Here is a 19790-nt window from a genome sequence, read left to right on the forward strand (position 1 = left end):
CTGGTACTTCTAAACCAATTTAATGATTTATGGCAGAGAATGAAGTAGTTGGATTGTGTGTGTGGCTGCTTTGTAAGGAAGGTGGAACTGTCTGTGGAATAGATTAGAGTCTATAGGGGAAAAAAATGTGCCTAAGATTAAAGCTGCATGCTGCATTTTGCACAACATTCATAAGAATAAGGGAAAAAGCTTTAATGATGAGAGGCAGGAAAGTTGGGCAGAGGTGCAGAGACTTGCTCAGCAGTTAGCTAGGCTCCATTAGAAAATGGAAATTGTTAGCGCAATATTGTCAGGGATGTCTATAGCTCTTACTTCTGAATATCAGACCTGAAAAAGTGCAATATGACATCAATCTGTTAACCCGTGGAGGGTGGGTGGAATGGCTTGTGAGCACTGTAGTGTTTGAGTGGTGGAAGTGGAATATTGGGCAATCCTTATTTTATTTTGTTTATGCATAGAAAATCCTATGCATTTAAAATCTATAGATTTTCTCTGTTGTTGTTAGTAGCTACCGGTGTGGTGCTCTGCTCTTGTTTGATGATAAGTCGGTTGCGTGCGTGTTCCCTCTGCGTGCTGCTCCAGCTCTGCGCAGATAGCTGTCGCAGCAAACCCCGAGAGAGCCCCCAAAGACCACAGACTCTAGTAAGGTATGAAGGAACCCGAGCCAGGTTTATTGTCAAACGAAGCACAGTAATAGTTTCCTATAGACTCTACAGGACATACTATGAATATGTCCCCCCTGGCAATGGACACAGCTCAGTCAGTGGCGGGACTTTCCGCTGCCCCCTAGGTGGCCAAAGATGCGCACTCTGGGACTTACTTTTATATAGTTACAGGACAGATTACTCATCTCTCCTGATGTATTGAGGTACAGCCTCTTGGCTCATTAGGGTGCTGTCCCTTTTGATCATGTTGTTCCAGATATACAGATCTATCCATCATGCTGTCCTGTCTTTCAGATACACCTGCCTGTTCCTTGTTATGTCTATGGAGTGTCCTTGTATCAGGCTGTCCAGGTGCCATCTTGGCACAAGTTCCTCTTATTAGCCCTTATGTGTGAATGCACCTGCTTCTAACAACCCTCTTCTCGCCAATTTCTGTGAGTGAGGCCTGCCTCTGGCTCACAGCCCAGCTTTTGTTTAGCAATGCCTGGAAGTACTTTGGTTCAGGCTTCTTCAGCCTTCAGGCCTTAGACTAGGCCTCTGACACGAGTTTGTTTCAGGGCCTCATCTTACTACATCTGTAAAATGCATTGACTCTTAAAATGGTTAAAGATTGATTTTTTTTTCTTATTTTTAAAGAATGTAATGTAGCAGAGAGAGAGAACTTTAATTAGAACAATAATAAAAGGTTCAAAATGACACAGCGAGGGGGGGGATTCAAGTAACAAGCAAGTGTAGGTGCCTTGCCTCTCTCCCTCTGCCCCTCAACATTAGAAGACTTCAAACAGGAAAAGTTCAAAGTTATTAGGGGCATTAGATGGCTCAAAAGAGCTGGGCTCCCAGATGCAGCTGTTCTTACTGCCCTGGGTTTGGGTCTGTGAAGGGAATGAATTTTGGGAACAATGCTGTTGCAGTACAGCAGGGAGGAGTTTCTGGTGTTCCCAGTATACTGTATTATCCAGAGGTTGCAGAACATGGCTGGGTCCTAGTTTACAACCCTGCATTGTCTGTTCCCTGAACAGTAGCATGTAATGTAGCAGAGCATTCTGGGTCCGTCTTGCTTCCAGGATTTGCCTCTGTGTGTCCCTTTCTTTCAGTAGTTTTTCTTGCTATGGTAGCATTGTCCCTGGCCATTGTGACACTCTGTTGAAGTGGCCAAAGAATCTCCCTGGAGAGCTCCCCTCCTCCCCTCCGCCAAGTACAGCCTCCATTTCCCTGCCTGTTTTTATTTTCGTTTGTTTGACTTTGCAATGAGGTACCTTAACATAACATTCTGAGTTGTCTGTTCTCGCCCCCTGCTCAGCTGTTGATATAGGCCCTGTTCTTGATGATCAGGCCGCTGTGGGTACCTCAGCTGTGGGCACAGGAGAAAAACACAAGTAATCGTGTTTTGTGTTCCAAAAGAGACTGACAACACTTTTTAATATGCATTTCTGATTTTCCCTCCTGAGATTCTTCCCAGTTTTGGGGGAATCTCAGCGATGGTAAGTGGTATGTGCATAAGGAGGCTGTACTGGGATTTTTGTCTTGTAGGATACGCTGCTAGGATTTGGCTCTGTGCCTTAGAGATTGGGGGAGGTGGGAATTCTGTTTTCAGTTTGGGTTTGCAGATTTGCTAATACTGTGTCAGAGATTAGCACGTGGGCATCTGGTGTGTTAGCTGGATAGTAATGCCTTCTACATTCCCTTTGGGCTGTCCTGACTTGATTACATTACCCTGAGGTGGGTAGAGTTGAAGGGAGAGAATGGTCTTAGTCAAAAAGGCAAAGGGCGGATGAGCAAGATAAGTTGTGAAGTTAGTCACTAAGATAGTCCTACCATAGAAATGGTGCAGGAGTGCCAGGGAATTGTGACTTACACTGGGGAGAATGACTTTGTAGTTAGCTCCCATGCTGTCCAGACAAAAATGCAGCAATTTGTCAGTCGTAGCTTAGGTTCTGCTTTGTCCCATGGTGAAATTTTGTAGCAAAATATATATAATATATATATATAGGGTTCTGTAACCATTGTCTGAAGCACATAGTTCCCAGAGTATCTCTATGTAAGCCTAAGAGAAGCCATTAAGAGATTTGCTTTCCCTAAGGCAAAGCTCTTTTTCTGTAAGAATGTGTGTTGAAGGGCATTTATTAATAAGCAAGGAGTTGTGGTCCTTGTACCCTTACAGGTATACAATGATAATGTGTACCTCATGTAAAGCAAGAATGCTAATCAAATTTCTTTTCTTGTGACCACTGTCTCAGACTAAATTTTGCACAAATTAATGTTTTTATTATTGGAATATGCCACCAGAGGGTGACTGGAGTGCAGGCTGCACCATGCTGCTGGATGCCATTGTGAGCTGGGAAATGGAGCTTGGGGTGGTGGTGTGTTGGCTAGGCAGGACAGATGTAGGGAAGGAAAAGAAATAGATGGGTGGGCATATGCCATCTGTGCTATGGACTTGAAAACAGTTGATAGCCAGGGCATTAGCCTGGCTGGGATAGCTGCTACAGACTGCAGAGGCTACAGACTAAAGCTCATGTCTGTCTAAAATGTCTGCAGCCAAGGGGCAACCGGAACAGAAGCTAATATGGCAATATAGCAAAATAATGATGATGAATTTTAAAGAAAGAGACTTCCATGCCAAGGCTCCTTCAAGAGGATCTGCCTTCTCTATCCTAGCCTGGGTGTTTGTCTGGAGATCAGTATGGGTTTCTGCACAGCAGGAATTGGGCTAGTCTTATAGAGTTTCAGAGGGAGTTTTGCAGGGGAGACTGAGACCTAGGCAGAGGAACTGACAGGCTAGCGAAGGGAGTGGGTGGTGGTCTGCCAGTGTTCTGGTGCCTGTTGGGGGTTTGTTTTGTTTTGTGGTTCTTGGACTAATAGGTTTTAGGTAGGAAGGCTATGACCGATACAGAGGCAGCAGTGAAAGACACAACGAAGATGACTGGATGTGGAAGCTGCGGCATGTACATGATCCTGGAGGGGGTACCTGAAAAGAGTTTTTTGTCTGCGTGAAGTGCCGCCTGATAGAGCTGATGGAAGAAAAGATCCGAGGACTGGAGATGCAGGTGGAAACTCTGGTCGAGTTTAGAAGGGGGTTCGAGAAGATGATGGAGCAAAGACCTGAAAAGGCTGAAGGGATAAGCTCAGACATGCAGATGGCAGCAGGACCAAAGAATTTTGAGGAGAGACTGCTGGGTGAGGAAAGTGGACAGTGGAAGCATGTGACTAAGAGAACCAGGCAGAGGAAAAGACGTGCCAGTGAAGGAGAAATAGAACTCAGGAACAGGTTTGCAGAGTTGGAAAATGGAGAAGGGGCACAGCAGGTGGTCGCTGAAGGTGAGAGGGCAAGGAGAAAGAGAAGAGCTGCTAGTCCTACAGGAAGAGGGGAGGAGTCAATGGAGACAACACCAAATATGAGCCCCCGGAGGATACGGGAAGGGTTGTGGAGGATTGCAAGGGTGAATAGGAATCAAGAGGACTTGCAGCCACTGAGAGCAGGGGATAGACGGGAGAATCACACTGTCACCAGGAAAAGGCAGGTCTATGTGATTGGGGACTCGTTACTGAGAAGAATAGACAGGCCTGTAACTAGAGCTGATCTGGAGAACAGAAAGGTGTGCTGTCTGCCGGGTGCTAAGATACGGGATGTGGACCTGAGGCTGAAAAGGATCCTAACGGGAGCGGGAAAGAATCCGTTGATTGTCCTTCATCTGGGAACGAATGATACGGCTAGATTCTTGCTGGAATGTATCAAGGGAGACTATGCCAGACTGGGGAAGACGCTTAAAGAAATCAAGGCTCAGGTGATCTTCAGTGGGATTCTGCCGGTTCCTAGAGAAGGGCAACAAAGGTGTGACAAGATTATGGCGATCAACAGATGGCTCAGGCAGTGGTGCTATAAGGAGGGCTTTGGGATGTACGGCCACTGGGAAGCATTTATGGACAGAAGACTGTTCTCTCAGGATGGACTTCACCTGAGTAAGGAGGGAAATAGACGTTTAGGATGGAGGCTCGCCCAACTGATTAAGAGAGCTTTAAACTAGGAATTTGGGGGAGATGGTTGGGAGATGTCCAGGTAATCTCCACGCCGGAATTGAACCTTGAGAGGGAAGAAAACAAAGTAAGAGAGGATACAGCCGTGGGCAGAAGAATTGACATAAGGAGGAAGGGTAGTGTAGATACCAGTCTAATAGGTGATGCTGGTGGTAGAATGTCTGTGCCTAACAGGGTAAAGAATGTCAGTGAAGCCAAACGGCAAAAATTAAGATGTCTGTACACTAATGCGAGGAGCCTAGGTAACGAAATGGAGGAACTAGAGCTACTGGTGCAGCAAGTGAAACCGGATATTATAGGGATAACAGAAACATGGTGGAATAGTAGTCATGACTGGAGTACAGGTATTGAAGGCTATGTGCTGTTTAGGAAAGACAGAAATAAAGGCAAAGGTGGTGGAGTAGCATTGCATATCAATGATGAGGTTAACTGTAAAGAAATAAGAAGGGATGGAATGGATAAGACAGAGCCTGTCTGGGCAAAAATCACATTGGGAAAGAAAGCTACTAGAGCCTCCCCTGAGATAGTGCTTGGGGTGTGCTATAGACCACCGGGATCTGATTTGGATATGGATAGAGACCTCTTTAATGTTTTTAATGAAGTAAACACTAATAGGAATTGTGTGATCATGGGAGACTTTAACTTCCCAGATATAGACTGGAGGACAAGTGCTAGTAACAATAATAGGGCTCAGATTTTTCTGGATGTGATAGCTGATGGATTTCTTCACGAAGTAGTTGAAGAACCAACAAGAGGGGATGCCATTTTAGATTTGGTTTTGGTGAGTAGTGAGGACCTCATAGAAGAAATGGTTGTAGGGGACAACCTTGGTTCGAGTGATCATGAGCTAATTCAGTTCAAACTAGATGGAAGGATAAACAAAAATAGATCTGGGACTAGGGTTTTTGACTTCAAAAGGGTTAACTTTAAAGAATTAAGGAAATTAGTTAGGGAAGTGGATTGGACTGAAGAACTTGGGAATCTAAAGGTGGAGGAAGCCTGGAATTACTTCAAGTCAAAGTTGCAGAAGCTATCAGAAGCCTGCATCCCGAGAAAGGGGAAAAAAAACATAGGCAGGAGTTGTAGACCAAGCTGGATGAGCAATCATCTCTGAGAGGTGATTAAGAAAAAGCAGAAAGCCTACAAGGAGTGGAAGATTGGCGGGATTAGCAAGGAAAGCTACCTTATTGAGGTCAGAACATGTAGGGATGAAGTGAGAAAGGCTAAAAGCCATGTAGAGTTGGACCTTGCAAAGGGAATTAAAACCAATAGTAAAAGGTTCTATAGCCATATAAATAAGAAGAAAACAAAGAAAGAAGAAGTGGGACCGCTAAACACTGAGGATGGAATGGAGGTTAAGGATAACCTAGGCATGGCCCAATATCTAAATAAATACTTTGCCTCAGTCTTTAATAAGGCTAATGAGGAGCTTAGGGATAATGGAAGGATGACAAATGGGAATGAGGATATGGAGGTAGATATTACCACATATGAGGTAGAAGCCAAACTTGAACAGCTTAATGGAACAAAATCGGAGGGCCCAGATAATCTTCATCCAAGAATATTAAAGGAACTGGCACATGAAATTGCAAGCCCATTAGCAAGAATTTTTAATGAATCGGTAAACTCAGGGTTTGTACCATATGACTGGAGAATTGCTAACATAGTTCCTATTTTTAAGAAAGGGAAAAAAGGTGATCCCGGCAACTACAGGCCTGTTAGTTTGACATCTGTAGTATGTAAGGTCTTGGAAAAAATTTTGAAGGAGAAAGTAATTAAGGACATTGAGGTCAATGGTAATTGGGACAAGTTACAACATGGTTTTACAAAAGGTAGATCATGCCAAACCAACCTGATCTCCTTCTTTGAGAAGGTAACAGATTATTTAGACAAAGAAAATGCAGTAGATCTAATTTACATCGATTTCAGTAAGGCATTTGACACGGTTCCACATGGGGAATTATTAGTTAAATTGGAAAAGATGGGGATCAATATGAAAATTGAAAGGTGGATAAGGAACTGGTTAAAGGGGAGACTACAACAGGTCATACTGAAGGGTGAACTGTCAGGCTGGAAGGAGGTTACTAGTGGAGTTTCTCAGGGATCAGTTTTGGGACCAATCTTATTTAACCTTTTTATTACTGACCTTGGCACAAAAAGCGGGAATGTGCTAATAAAGTTTGCGGATGACACAAAGCTGGGAGGTATTGCTAACACAGAGAAGGACCGGGATATCATACAGGAAGATCTGGATGACCTTGTAAACTGGAGTAATAGTAATAGGATGAAATTTAATAGTGAAAACTGCAAGGTCATGCATTTAGGGATTAATAATAAGAATTGTAGTTATAAATTGGGGACACATCAGTTGGAAGTAACAGTGGAGGAGAAGGACCTCGGAGTATTGGTTGATCACAGGATGACTATGAGCCGCCAATGTGATATGGCCGTTAAAAAAGCTAATGCAGTTTTAGGATGCATCAGGCGAGGTATTTCCAGCAAAGATAAGGAGATGTTAGTACCGTTATATAAGGCACTGGTGAGACCTCATCTGGAATACTGTGTGCAGTTCTGGTCTCCCATGTTTAAGGATGAATTCAAACTGGAACAGGTTCAGAGATGGGCTACTAGGATGATCTGAGGAATGGAAAACCTGTCTTATGAAAGGAGACTCAAAGAGCTTGGCTTGTTTAGCCTAACCAAAAGAAGGTTGAGAGGGGATATGCTTGCTCTTTATAAATATATCAGAGGGATTAATATTAGGGAGGGAGAGGAATTATTTAAGCTTAGTACCAATGTGGACACAAGAACAAATGGGTATAAACTGGACACTAGGAAGTTTAGACTTTGAAATTAGACGAAGGTTTCTAACCATTAAAGGAGTGAAGTTCTGGAACAGCCTTCCAAGCGGGGTAGTGGGGGCAAAAGACATATCTGGCTTTAAGACTAAGCTTGATAAGTTTATGGAAGGGATGGTATGATAGTCTAATTTTGGCAATTGATCTTTGATTATCAGCAGGTAAGTATGCCCAGTGGTCTGTTATGGGATCCGAGTTACTGCAGAGAATTCTTTCCTGGGTGCTGGCGGGTGAGTCTTGTCCACATGCTCAGGGTTTAACTGATGGCCATATTTGGGGTCGGGAAGGAATTTTCCTCCGGGGCAGATTGGCAGAGGCTCTGGAGGTTTTTTGCCTTCCTCTGCAGCATGGGTCACTTGCTGGAGGATTCTCTGCAGCTTGAGGTCTTCAAACCACAATTTGAAGACTTCAGTAACTCAGACATAGGTTAAGGGTTTGTTATAGAAGTGGATGGGTAAGATTCTGTGGCCTGCTTTGTGCAGGAGGTCAGACTAGATAATCCCTTCTGACCTTAAAGTCTATGAGTAACTCCTCACTTAAAGTTGTTGTTTCGTTGATGATCAATTAGAGAACATGCTCATTTAAAGTTGCGCAGTGCTCCCTTATAATGTCATTTGGCAGCCACCTGCTTTGTCCACTGCTTGCAGGAGGAGCAGCCCATTGGAGCTAGTTGGTGGAGGCTTGGAACCAGCGTGGACCGGCAGCCCTCTTATCAGCTCCCCGTTCTCCTAAGTTCCCTGTGCGGCAGCCGACCAGCAGGCTATCATTTGCGGGCAGTTCAGTTGTCCCTCCGCCCCACTCCCATGTGCTGCTCTCCGGAGCTTCCTGCTTGATGTGCAAGGGTGGGGGGAGAGCGGGGCTAATGTCAGGGTGTCCCCCTGCTCCTGCACCCCGCTTACCCCATTTCCAAAGAGCAGGGGGGGACACATGACAGGGCTGAGGATGGAGGGAGCTTGCTGGCAGGAGCTGCTGCCTCAACTTGCTGATTTATTTAAAAAGGCAGTATACTTAGAGTGGGGTCAGCGTACTTAAAGGGGCAATGTGCCCCTCTCTCTCTCTCTCTCTCTCGGTGTGCATCTCTGTCTGCCATGCTGTCTCCCCTCCCTCCATTTGTGCTGCCATGTAGAGTATGAGGCTACATTATCAACAGTGTGTTAACCCTTGGGGGCTCAGCCGATTGCTAGTTCATCATTTAGCAGTAAGGCATCCCCTGGGAAATATCTCACCCTCTGACTTCATCACCTCATCCAAGCTTCACAGTCATCATTGCTGTGTACTAGTATTAAATTGTTTGTTTAAAACTTACACACACACACACACACACACACACACACACACACACACACACACACACACACACACGTGTAAGTTTTAAACAAACAATTTAATACTGGTACACAGCAATGATGATTGTGAAGCTTGGGTGTGTGTGTGTGTATATGTGTGTCTTTTGTCTGGTGAAAATTTTTTCCCTGAAACCTAACCCCCCCTATTTACATTAATTCTTATGGGGAAATTGGATTCGCTTAACATCGTTTCGCTTAGTCGCATTTTTCAGGAACATAACTACAACATTAAGCGAGGAGTTAGTGTACCTGGCCAGTGCCAGGGTCTGGGATCATGACCAGATCCTGGTTTTCCAGGGATAGTTCTTCACTGGCCTCCTTGTGCACATCCTCTGAGTTTTGCTGGTCATTTTTTGGGGGTGGGAATAGAGTGGACAGTGGGATCCACAACCTTCCTGCATTGATGTGTAGTCTGATCAAAATCCTATCCAGTTCCTCAGAAAATGAATAGGTGACATTTCCACTGCTGGACTTCTTCCTGCCATCCCTGGTTTGAGTCTAGCTCCTCCTGAGCTGTTTGCTTGTTATCCTGCATTGTTCAGTGTCCCGGTTGTGGCCCCTCGTGGTCATCTGCTTAACGATGTCCACAAAAAAAATCTTTTTATAGTTGCTTCTCCCCAGATGATGATGAGACCCAGGCTCTTAGCATGGCCCTAAGCAGTTGCTTGAGTCGTGTTGTAAGGCTTCTTGCGTAAGGCATAGTCTACGCTACAGAGTTAAGTCGACACAAGACAGCTTATGTCAACCTAACACTAAGCATCTATATCAGGGGTGGCCAAACTTACTGATCCTCCCAGCCGCATATGTTGATGATAATCAGAAGTTTGAGAGCCAGGCACATCTTCCCATGGTTTCTGCCCTGTGGCAGGGCTTGAGACTTCAGCTCCAGGGAAGGTGCTTGCTGGTGTTTGGGGCTTTAGCAAGAGTGGGGGTGAAATCCCTGGACCCCCTTCCCACTGGGCAGAAGTCCCTAGCCCCATCACCCCACCTGCAGGGCAAAAGCCCTGAGCGCTCTCCCATCCCCCCCCGGCCCTAGTTGGGTAGGTGGAGAATGAGAGGGCATGGGGGGGCCCGTGAGCCACAATTTAACTGTAAAAGAGCCTCGTGTAGCTCGCGAGCCGCAGTTTGGCCACACCTGATCTATATGAAAATGTTGCTCTTGCCAATGTAACTCACCCAGTACACCAACATAATAACTCCACCTCCACAAGAGTTGTAGTGCTTAGGTCTGTGTAGTTAGGGTGATGCAGTGTCAGTGTAGACAGTGTGTTACCTAGGTTGATCTTAGTGTTCTCCAGGAAGTGTACCACAATGCCCCACCGTGATCGTTCTGGTCACTGTTTGAACTCTACTTTCTCAGACACTATAGAGTTGACACAGTCATCCCTGCTGAAGTATTTATTGCTTTGGTAGAAAGGTGTTATGCAGTGGTGTCTTATAACCTGTACGTTTCTTTTGAATTCTTAATGGATACATTTAATCCCCCCTCCTTCACTAAAGATTATTAGTGTAATGTAGAAATCATAGTGACACATCTGACATGGAATGGCATGAGAGGGGGAAAATTCTGTCTTACTGTGACCTTTCATTTAAGACCCTCCATGTCACAGTCTTCATAATGGAGGCTCCCTGTCTCCATAGCAACTGGAGGCAGACCAGATATTTGTTCTGAGCCTGGGCTTAGGACCACTTCTTAGGGAGAACTCTCCAGGGCAACAGTATTTTTAGTTTTGAAGGCTGTTGTTTTGAAGGGTTTTTCTTAAAAGGTGGTCGTAAGCCCAGGCTTTGAACAAAGACTCTGCCTCTAGTTGCCGTGGAGACGAGGAACACCCACTGTGAAGACTGACTTTGAGGGACCTGGATAAAAGGTCATAATAAGACAATTTTCTCTTATTGTACCCAGTTGTCCTCATTTCATCCTCAATATTTGCTATCATCCCACTGTAAGTCTATGTAGAGATTTTCGTAAATGTTAAGCATTGACCTAACTTTTTTCTCCCACTGAAGTCCCATGATATAACTTTTGTTGATTTCAGTGAAGTCAGAGTAGGGACATTGCTGAACACTTAATATTTTTCCCATAAATATTCCTTCTCTTATACCCCTGCATTTAGGTCATTGCTTGGTAGATGCCTTGTATGGCTGGTGGCAGCTGTATGGGGTAGCATTTTATTTTCTTAGCTGATAAATGTTGTCACATCTTGGGAAAACTCCAGTACAGGCACCCTCCCAAACTACCCTAAAGGACAAGAGACCTCAGCAAGTAGAGATAATATATGGAGCAGCTAACAACTTTCCTTTCAACTTGAGAATTTCTCAACTATGGTACTCACAGAAGGGTTTAGAATAGGGCTGTCAAATGATTAAAAAAAATCACAATCGTGAGATTAAAAAAGTGACAATTGCAGTTTTAATTGCACTTAATAGAATACCAATTTAAATTATAAAATATTTTGGAATGTACTGCATTTTCAAATATATTGATTTCAGTTATAACACAAAACAGTGCTCACTTTATTTGACAAATATTTTCACTGTAAAAGATAAACAAAATAAATAGTATTTTTCAATTCACCTTATAGAAGTACTGTAGTGCAATCTCTTTATTGTGTAAAACTTGAGAGCCTTCAAGTCAAAGCATGAAGAGGCATATGAATGTTTAGCATATCTGGCTCGTAAATACCTTGCAACAGCGGCTGCAACAACGGTTACGACAGTGCCATGCGAATGTCTGTTCTTGCTTTCAGGTGACGTTATAAATAAGAGCTGGGCAGCATTATTTCCCATAAGTATAAATGAACTTGTTTCTCTTAGTGATTGGCTAGAAAAAAAAAGTAGGACTGAGTAGACTTCTATGAGATTAATTGAAAAATACTATTTCTTCTGTTTATCTTTCTTACAGTGCCAATATTTGTATTAAATAATACAAGTGAGCACTGTACACTTTGTATTCTGTGTTGTAATTGAAATCAGCATATTTGAAAATGTAGAATAACGGCCAAAAATATTTATCATAGTTTGACAGTGCAATTTTAAACGGTGATGAATCGTGACTGTTTTTTAATATAGTTAGTTTGTTTTGGGTTAATCGCATGCATTTGCTGCGATTAATTGACAGCCCTAGTTTAGAACCATAAGACACTTTTGTATTGGTTACCCCCCTGCCTGATTTACTGGGAGGTGTTCTAGTGTTCACATATATCACAGGTGAACAGGTAAGATTTGAATTGTTTTAGGCTGTACTTGCATGGTATTGCCTTATTTTCTATTCAGTCAAGTAACAGTCCAGTAACTATACAATTTTGTTAGAGATGGGAAAATGTAAATGGTTGTGTGTCTCAAATGATTTGCTGTCAATTGTAAGTAAGCAGTAGCACCAAGAACCTTCTCACCCCCAAATAAACCCAAAAAATACCCCACAAACCCATAGAAGTAATACTAACTTTCTAAGGCAATTTCTTGTGAGGTACTAATTTCAAATTAGTTTATTAAAATAGCTTTAAGTCTTCAATCACATTGAACTTCTGCTGTTTTTGTAGTGTTTTTTTTTTAATCCACTTAAAGTAAAACAGCTATTACAAGTAAGTTAGTGACATGACTGTTTGTTTGTTTTTTCCTTAATTTACAGCATTTAAATATCAAGACACTGACAGATGATATGGTAAGACTACTTAAAGTTTTGCTTCTGCTGTGCTCGGTGACTAACCCAATATCTTCTACAACTTTAACATTAGCGTATCTTCACAGTGTCTCCATTAAAAACAGTTTTTAATACTGCTAGTTTGAATGAAAAGCTAAAATATAACTGATAAAATCTGGCTAAACTGAAAAAAATGGTTTCTCATCTATGATATGTCTAGATCAGGGGTCGGCAACCTTTCAGGAATGGTATGCTGAGTCTTCATTTATTCACTCAGATTTAGGGTTTCGCATGCCAGTAATACATTTTAACGTTTTTAGAAGGACTCTTTCTAGAAGTCTGTATTATATAACTAAACTATTGTTGTATGTAAAGTAAATAAGGTTTTAAAAATGTTTAAGAAGCTTCATTTAAAATTAAAACGAAGAACCCCCTGCACCAGTGGCCAGGACCCGGGCAGTGTGAGTGCCACTGAAAATCAGCTCGCATGCCACCTTGGCACGTGTGCCATAGGTTGCCTATCCCTGGTCTAGATGCACCCAGTAAAAATGTCAGCATTGGTCATTGGTTTTAAATTGCTGTACTCTGTACCAATTGCTGCTTCGTCATAGGGCAACTAGTATAACTGTCTGAGGCAAACCACACAATGAATGTAGTAATCACGTTTAAGGCATACAAAAATTGGGTTAACCTGTTAGGGCTGCATGGCTTGCTAAAATAGTGTTTAGTACTAGTTTGTACTTTTTTCTAAAACCCCCTGTGATGGAGTGCTCCTCCGACCGCTAAGATGGTGTCTCCTCCTACTAGTTCTGGGGAATAGCTTGCAAGGTTGACACCCATTCCTGCACTTGCATGTCATCCTTCCACCTCTCTATGTAGGTCTGCAGAGCCTCTCTTGCTCTGCAAGCTGCTGCTGCCTTTTCCCGACTCTGCCTCCAGTCAGGTCACCAAATGGTTTCACCTGCTGGGGTTGGAAAGTCTTTTCCATAGACAGCCTTCCTATTCATTGTCTTATAGTCCCTCAGTGGCCTGCCCTCTACTCCAGGTGTCAAGGTCTGTTCCCTCTTAGACCTTAGGGCCTTTCCCTGAGTCCTGTCAGGGGATTACTTAGTCACCTGATACTTCTCGCCTATGGCCTGTTGGGTTAATTAGCCCCCTTCTCTGTTTTCATTAACCCTTTCAGGGCAAATGTGTGGTGAAAACCCTTTCCCACCTCATTCATAACAGTATATAATTCATGTTCTGAGACTAGCTTAGCCGTTGTCATTTAAACTTGTTGGTTTGTGTGTCTAAACAGACTTGTAACATAAAATACTTTGTGAAGACTTCTCGCAGTTATGAGGTAGCAAGTCTTCTGTCATTCAAGGTACTGCATTTCATTCTCAAACGATGAACATCAGCATCATCTCTTTATGGTTAGAACAGTCTTCCTTTTAAAAAAATGAGAACAATAAGTTTACACATCTTGGATCATGTCTGCACTAGAAAGTGAAGTCTATTTTGTGTAAGTTGACATCGAGCCTTCACATTAATTAAGTAAATCTTGCATGTGCACAACACATTTATTGTCTTGTTGAAGTGTGTCCTCACTAGCAGCGCTTGCAACGATGCACAGAGCAGTGCACTGTGCATAGCTATCCCACAGTTCAACTAGCCTAATGGGATTTTGGGTAGGGTTTGCAATGCCTCATGGGACCAAAACATTGTGGGAGGTAATGGGAACATGAATTCGATGCACTTTCCTCCCTCCCTTCCCTGATCTCTACTGCAAACTAAACAAGGTTTTTTGCACTTTTTTTTGAAAGCCTGGCTTAGCTGCACATACACCATAGCTTGAGCAACACGGACCCTGCTCAGCTGTGCACGTTTGTTAGCATTACAAACACCTCATCCCTTAACCTGCAGTATTTCTGAAGCTGGGACAGGAGCTGCCATGCGGAAAATGGCAATGTGTCACAAGCAGCCTTTCTGCAAGCCATAGAGCAAAACAGTTTGCAATTTCTGGTGGCGGTTGCACATCAGGTGAACATGGTTGAGCGCCGTTTCTGGTCCAGGGAAACAAGCACTGACTGACTAGGATCGCATGGTTGTGCAGCTATGGGATGACAAGCAGTGGCTGCGGAACTTTCAAATGTGGAAGACACTGTCCAGGAACTTTTTGTGCAGAGCTTTCCCCAGCCCTGAAGTGCACAAGTACTAAAACAAGAGCTGCTTTGACAGTGGAGAAGTGAGTGACGTTCGCTCCATGGAAGCTTGCAATGCCAGACTGTTACTGGTCAGTGGGGAATCAATTCGGAGTTGGTAAATCCACTGGAAGTTGTTGTGATCCAAGTTTGCAGTGCCATTAATTGACTTGTGCTAAGAAGGGTAGTGATTCTGGGCAATGTGCAGCACACAGTAGATGGTTTTGCTTCGATGGGGTTCCCTAATTGTAGTGGGGTGATAGATGGCACACACATCCCTATTTTGGCACCAGACCACCTTGCCAACGAGTACATAAGCTGAAAGGGATACTTTTCAATGGTGTTGCAAGAGCTGGTGGATCACAGGGGGCGTTTCACTGATATCAATGTCGGATGGTCAGGAAAGACACGCGTGCATCTTCAGGAACTCAAGTCCTGTTCAGAAAGCTGCAAGCAGGAACTTTCTTTTCAGACCCCAAAATAATTATTGATGTTAAAATGCCAGTTGTGATCCTGGGAGACTCAGCCTATCCTTTGTTCCCATGGCTCATGAAGCCATACAGTGGCTGACTGGACAGCAGTAAGGAGTAGTTCAACAATAGGAGGAGCAAGTGCAGAATGGTGGTGGAATGTGCCTTTGGACATTTAAAAGGTTGCTAGTGCTGTTTGCTTAGTAGGTTAGGCCTCAGAGAAAGCACTATTCACATAGTTATTGTTGCCTGCTGTGTGCTGCATAATATCTGTGAAACAAAGGGAGAAAAGTTTTCCACGGGGTGGGGGATTGAGGCCAGTTGCTTGGCAGATGATTTTGAGCAGCCAGATACCAGGGTAATAGGAGACCGGCTCTGTGTCTCTCTGAGGCTTTGAAAACCCATTTCAGCAATGAGCCACAGTAATGTGTGAAACTTATCTGCGTTGTTCCTTCCCAAACCAATCTCCCCATTACTTTTTTTTTCCCTCTGTAAAATGAACCAACCAACCATGTGTTGAATAAATGAAGAACATGTTTTTCTTGATCTGTTTTCTTGGCTGCAAGGAGTCTAACATTGTGTTGCCTTTCTTGAAGCTCAACCAGACACTCCAACATGTCTGGCCCTTCATAATCCGCAGCATCTTATCTTGCATGGCACACTCCTGCTCCTGAGATGCACTCCTGCTGTCCATGTTTAGTTTCTCGGGGAGAGAAATTCTCCACATTCTGAGCTCAGCCTTGGCTGTCCCAGAAGAGTTGATTATCTCGGTGAAAATGTCATCCCGAGTCCTCTTTTTCTGCTTTTTAATCTGGGAAAGCCTCTCTCCCAGTGTGGAGGATTAACCAAAGGACAAGCTTTCAGCTGTAAGGCATACAAAGCACAAGGTAACTATTGTCAGTGCATATATTGTTTCTGGTGCAAGGCTGATTTTTAAAAAACAAAACAAAAAACCCACCCCTTAATATACTTCATTGCAAGCGACAATATACTCAGAATCCCTAGCTATTGCATGAGTTGGTTTGCTGCTCCAGCCATGGTGAGTATGGCTATAAGGCATGGGCATCAGGTCTTGTGCTGTTACTTCTGTAAAACCCTTCGTCCCCCTAGCAACATGGACAGTACTTGAGGACAGGCACCAGTGTTAAGCCTCCCACTTTTTTTTTTTTTTTAATCAAGCGGCCTGGTGGGAGGGTGGGGAGGGGAAAATAGACACAGGAAGCTCTCTCTGCCTTTTCTTAATGCTGCTTGTAATACACTGTGGTCCCTGTCAACAACAGCCATGCCACGTTAGGGAAAGTGTGGTTGTGGGACCCGGATTTCACCAAAGGGGGGTGGATTATTTGTTCTATTTTGTGATTCATGTACTTGCACTGAAAACTTCCCCCATTTTCCTTAGGTGACCCTATGTGATATCGGTCTCCTGAGAATAACAGGGGTGGCAAGGGAGGAGATGCTGCAAGTGTTTGCGTACAGTCCTGATCCTTGCGCTGCTATGCTGTGTATGGCAATGATGCCAGGAGAGTTAATAATGGAGTGGTGTGGGAAAGTGTCCTGCTATTGTGGAAGAAATAAGGCAGCCCTCCCCAGAAACCTTGTGCAGAGGATTGCAGAGTACCTGTATGAAAGTTTCCTAGCGATCTCAGTGGAGGATTCCTATGTCATCCCAATGCACATAAGCAGTCGTTTTGGGGCACACCCACAGCGTAGGTGGAGCATCCACTGGCAAGCAGATACCCAGTGCCCATCATTCTTTCTTTCAGATTAAATCTATAATATAATGGAATGTATCCACTACCGTTTGATTGGAAATGTATATTCACCAGAGGTGCCTTCCCTGGCATCACCCGGGGCCACCACTTGATCCTGTGAAGAGATGGGCTCCAGGGTTAAGAACAGGTCTTAGCTGTCGGAGAGAATGGATCCTCCTCTCTTCTATCACCAATTCTCCTCCTCTTCCTCATCCACAGTGTCCTCTTTGCTGCCTGAGGTGGCTTGGGACTCACTCATGGGAGGTATCCACACTGTGTTTTGGGGTGGTGGTGAAGTCGCTGCTGAGAATTGCATGCAGTTCGTTGTAAAAGTGGTATGTCTCTGGGGCAGAACCAGAACAACCGTTCGCCTCCCTTGTCTTCTGGTACGCTTGCCAAAGTTTATATTTTCACACGGCACTGCTGCGTGTCCCGGGTGTAGCTCCTTTCCCCAGGCCCTGTGCAATCTTTGCATAGATGTCAACATTTCTTCTGCTGCAGTGCAGCTGTGTCTGCACAAACTCTTCTTCCCACACAGCAATAAGATCTACCACCTCCTGTATATTCCATGCTGAAGTGCATTTGAGCATTGAGTCTCCATGATGTGCTGTGCTAGTGAGCTCTCCATGCTGATCAAACTGGAAATGAAACTCCAAAAGTTCCTGGGGCTTTACCAGGGGATGGGCTATTTCCTGTGTATGTGGCTGCTGTGCAGTGGAGTTGAAAGCACTTGTCAGAGTGGTTACAGCAGAGCATTATGGGACACCTCCTGGAGACCAAGTAATTCAAATTACACAATGCTGCATTTATACTATCCCCATGTTGACCCATGGATGTCGAATTAAGCTCTACGCCTCTTGTGGAGGTGGAGTACAGAGTCGACTTTACAGGCCACTTAGGGTGGTGGAAGGGACCTGGTAGAGTAGATGCATATGTAATTAGGTCAATTTAATGCAACCTATGTCTGTAGTGTAGGCCAGGCCTTAGTTTCATATAGTTTAAGATATCATACCATTGTCAGCATCATCTTTCGTCATGAAGGACAACAAGAATTCAAGGCCAGAAGTGAACTTTGTCATTTAGTCTGATCTCTAGAATATCACAAGCCATTAAATTTAACCTAGATACCTCACTAAACCCAATAACTTTGATTAGACTAAAGCATTTCATTCCTGAGGAGATTAAACTGATGTATGGCCCGGCAGAGAACATGAGAGATCAAGGTACCATCACTGCTTGAGACCCTAATAATGGCAGGGAATTAAGTGAAATATGACCAAATTATCCCAGTAGGGAATTCACACTCCATGCTGCAAAGGAAGGCAAAAAATCTCCAGGTCCCTGCCAATTTGACCTGGTGGAAAACTGCTTTCCAGCCCCATACCTGGAATTCAGTCAACATTTTTTTGCACCTTATGCATTTTGTCTAGAATTATTCTGTATATGACTTGTAAGCTCCTTGGGTCAGGGACTCAAGTTAATATAATAGTGAGCATGTGCTTGCTTAAATATTTGTGTTCATCGATGGAAACTAAGTGACCTGTTGCCTAGTGTTTGCTTCTGAAGTGGGGTGGTCACCGCGCTCCTGGCTGGGGGTGGTGGTTAAAAGGAGCCCTGGAGAGGGCTGTGGCTGGGGAAAGACTGACTGGGGAAGCAGCCACAGCTGGCCCTATGAAAGGGCTGTGAGCCGGGAGCTCAAGGGCAGAGGGAGCTGGGGAGCTCCAGCCTAGCAAAGCCCCAGGCTGCAGGCCGAGTTAAGGGCCCACAAAAGGGTACTAGGGCTGTAGAGGGGAAGCCCAGGAATAGGCAGAGGCAGCTGGTCCAACCCCCCTTGCTGATGATGAGTGGTTTACAGACTGCCATCTGCCCCAGTAAGTGAGGGCTAAATGAAGACTGGTAGTAGCCAGTGAGGCAAGGTGGGGATAGGGGGTTGGAGGTTCCCCTGGAAGGGGAGACCCAGAGTGAGACGGTACTGTGGTGGGCAGAACCCCTGGGCAAAGGGCACTGGGGTCTGGGAAAGACATGGGGCCAGCGGCAGGTGAGACACTGGCCTGCAGAGGGCGCTCCAGGCTCGAAAGAGCTAATTCCCTGGATGACCAGCAGGAGGTGCTGTGCTGGAGAGTCTCAACCTTGCTACAGCATCTCATAAACAGTAATCCAGTGCTGTTGGCTAGCTCTGAACATAAGTGGTTTAAGGTATTCATCAGCCTGCAGCTGCTAGTTTTTGTTTTTGTTTGATTGTTTTTAAGGCCATAAGGTACCAATGTGATCTTTTAGTCTGATCTCGTACATAACACAGTACATAGAGCTTTCTTGAATTAATTCCTGGTGTAAGGTGTCTTTTGTTTTTAGAGCTTAAAAATATAAATTTACTCTCACACTGCTGGGAATCTGAAATTGGATTTTTGGCAACTGTAACATGTAATCCATCCTTCCTAGGATAACCTATAGATGTGCTAAATCTGCTATGCCTACCAGCTTCCTAAGTTTGACCTAGCCCAGTTTGTTGCTCTACTACGCTTTATTTGTGTTCTTCGCCTATCAGAGTAGTTTAGTACGTCCACCCCTCCAGTTTTGGTAAATCTATCAAGTTTGCTGGAATCAGGCAGGATATCAGCCTGAAAATCTTGTACTACTGAATCTTTCCAGTGTACTTGCTAGAGGAGCCAAGTCTATCCTTCAACTTGGTGGTTCTCCACAGAACCAAGTAGAGTGGCCCAGCAGTTGATAGTCCAGTCTGCTTTTATGAGTTGATCAAATAAATGGTTGCAATTTTTTATTTAAAAGGTTAGTAATAAGGAAGATGTGTCTCAAGTGTGGCGTAACTTTTTAAGTCACTGTA

At 44.1% G+C, this 19790-nt stretch overlaps 1 protein-coding gene across 4 annotated transcripts in view; it reads left to right on the forward strand.

Annotated features, from left to right (window-relative positions):
- The window catches only part of DIAPH3 (diaphanous related formin 3), a 509860-nt gene that overhangs the window by 11281 nt on the left and 478789 nt on the right, over positions 1-19790 (forward strand). The window contains exons 1-2 of one of the 4 annotated variants that reach the window (XM_045012162.1): positions 10594-10847; positions 12533-12565. The exons of 1 other annotated variant lie outside the window; for it this stretch is intronic. In XM_045012162.1, the coding sequence (XP_044868097.1) occupies positions 12563-12565 (3 nt within the window). In that variant the 5' untranslated portion in view covers positions 10594-10847; positions 12533-12562. Of the gene's footprint in view, positions 1-10593; positions 10848-12532; positions 12566-19790 lie in introns of those variants that run through there. 2 more of the 4 variants (XM_045012171.1, XM_045012145.1) reach the window with 2 other exon arrangements.

The sequence above is a fragment of the Mauremys mutica genome, chromosome 1 (genome assembly GCF_020497125.1).
Source record: "Mauremys mutica isolate MM-2020 ecotype Southern chromosome 1, ASM2049712v1, whole genome shotgun sequence".
NCBI classification, from domain to species: Eukaryota; Metazoa; Chordata; order Testudines; family Geoemydidae; genus Mauremys; species Mauremys mutica.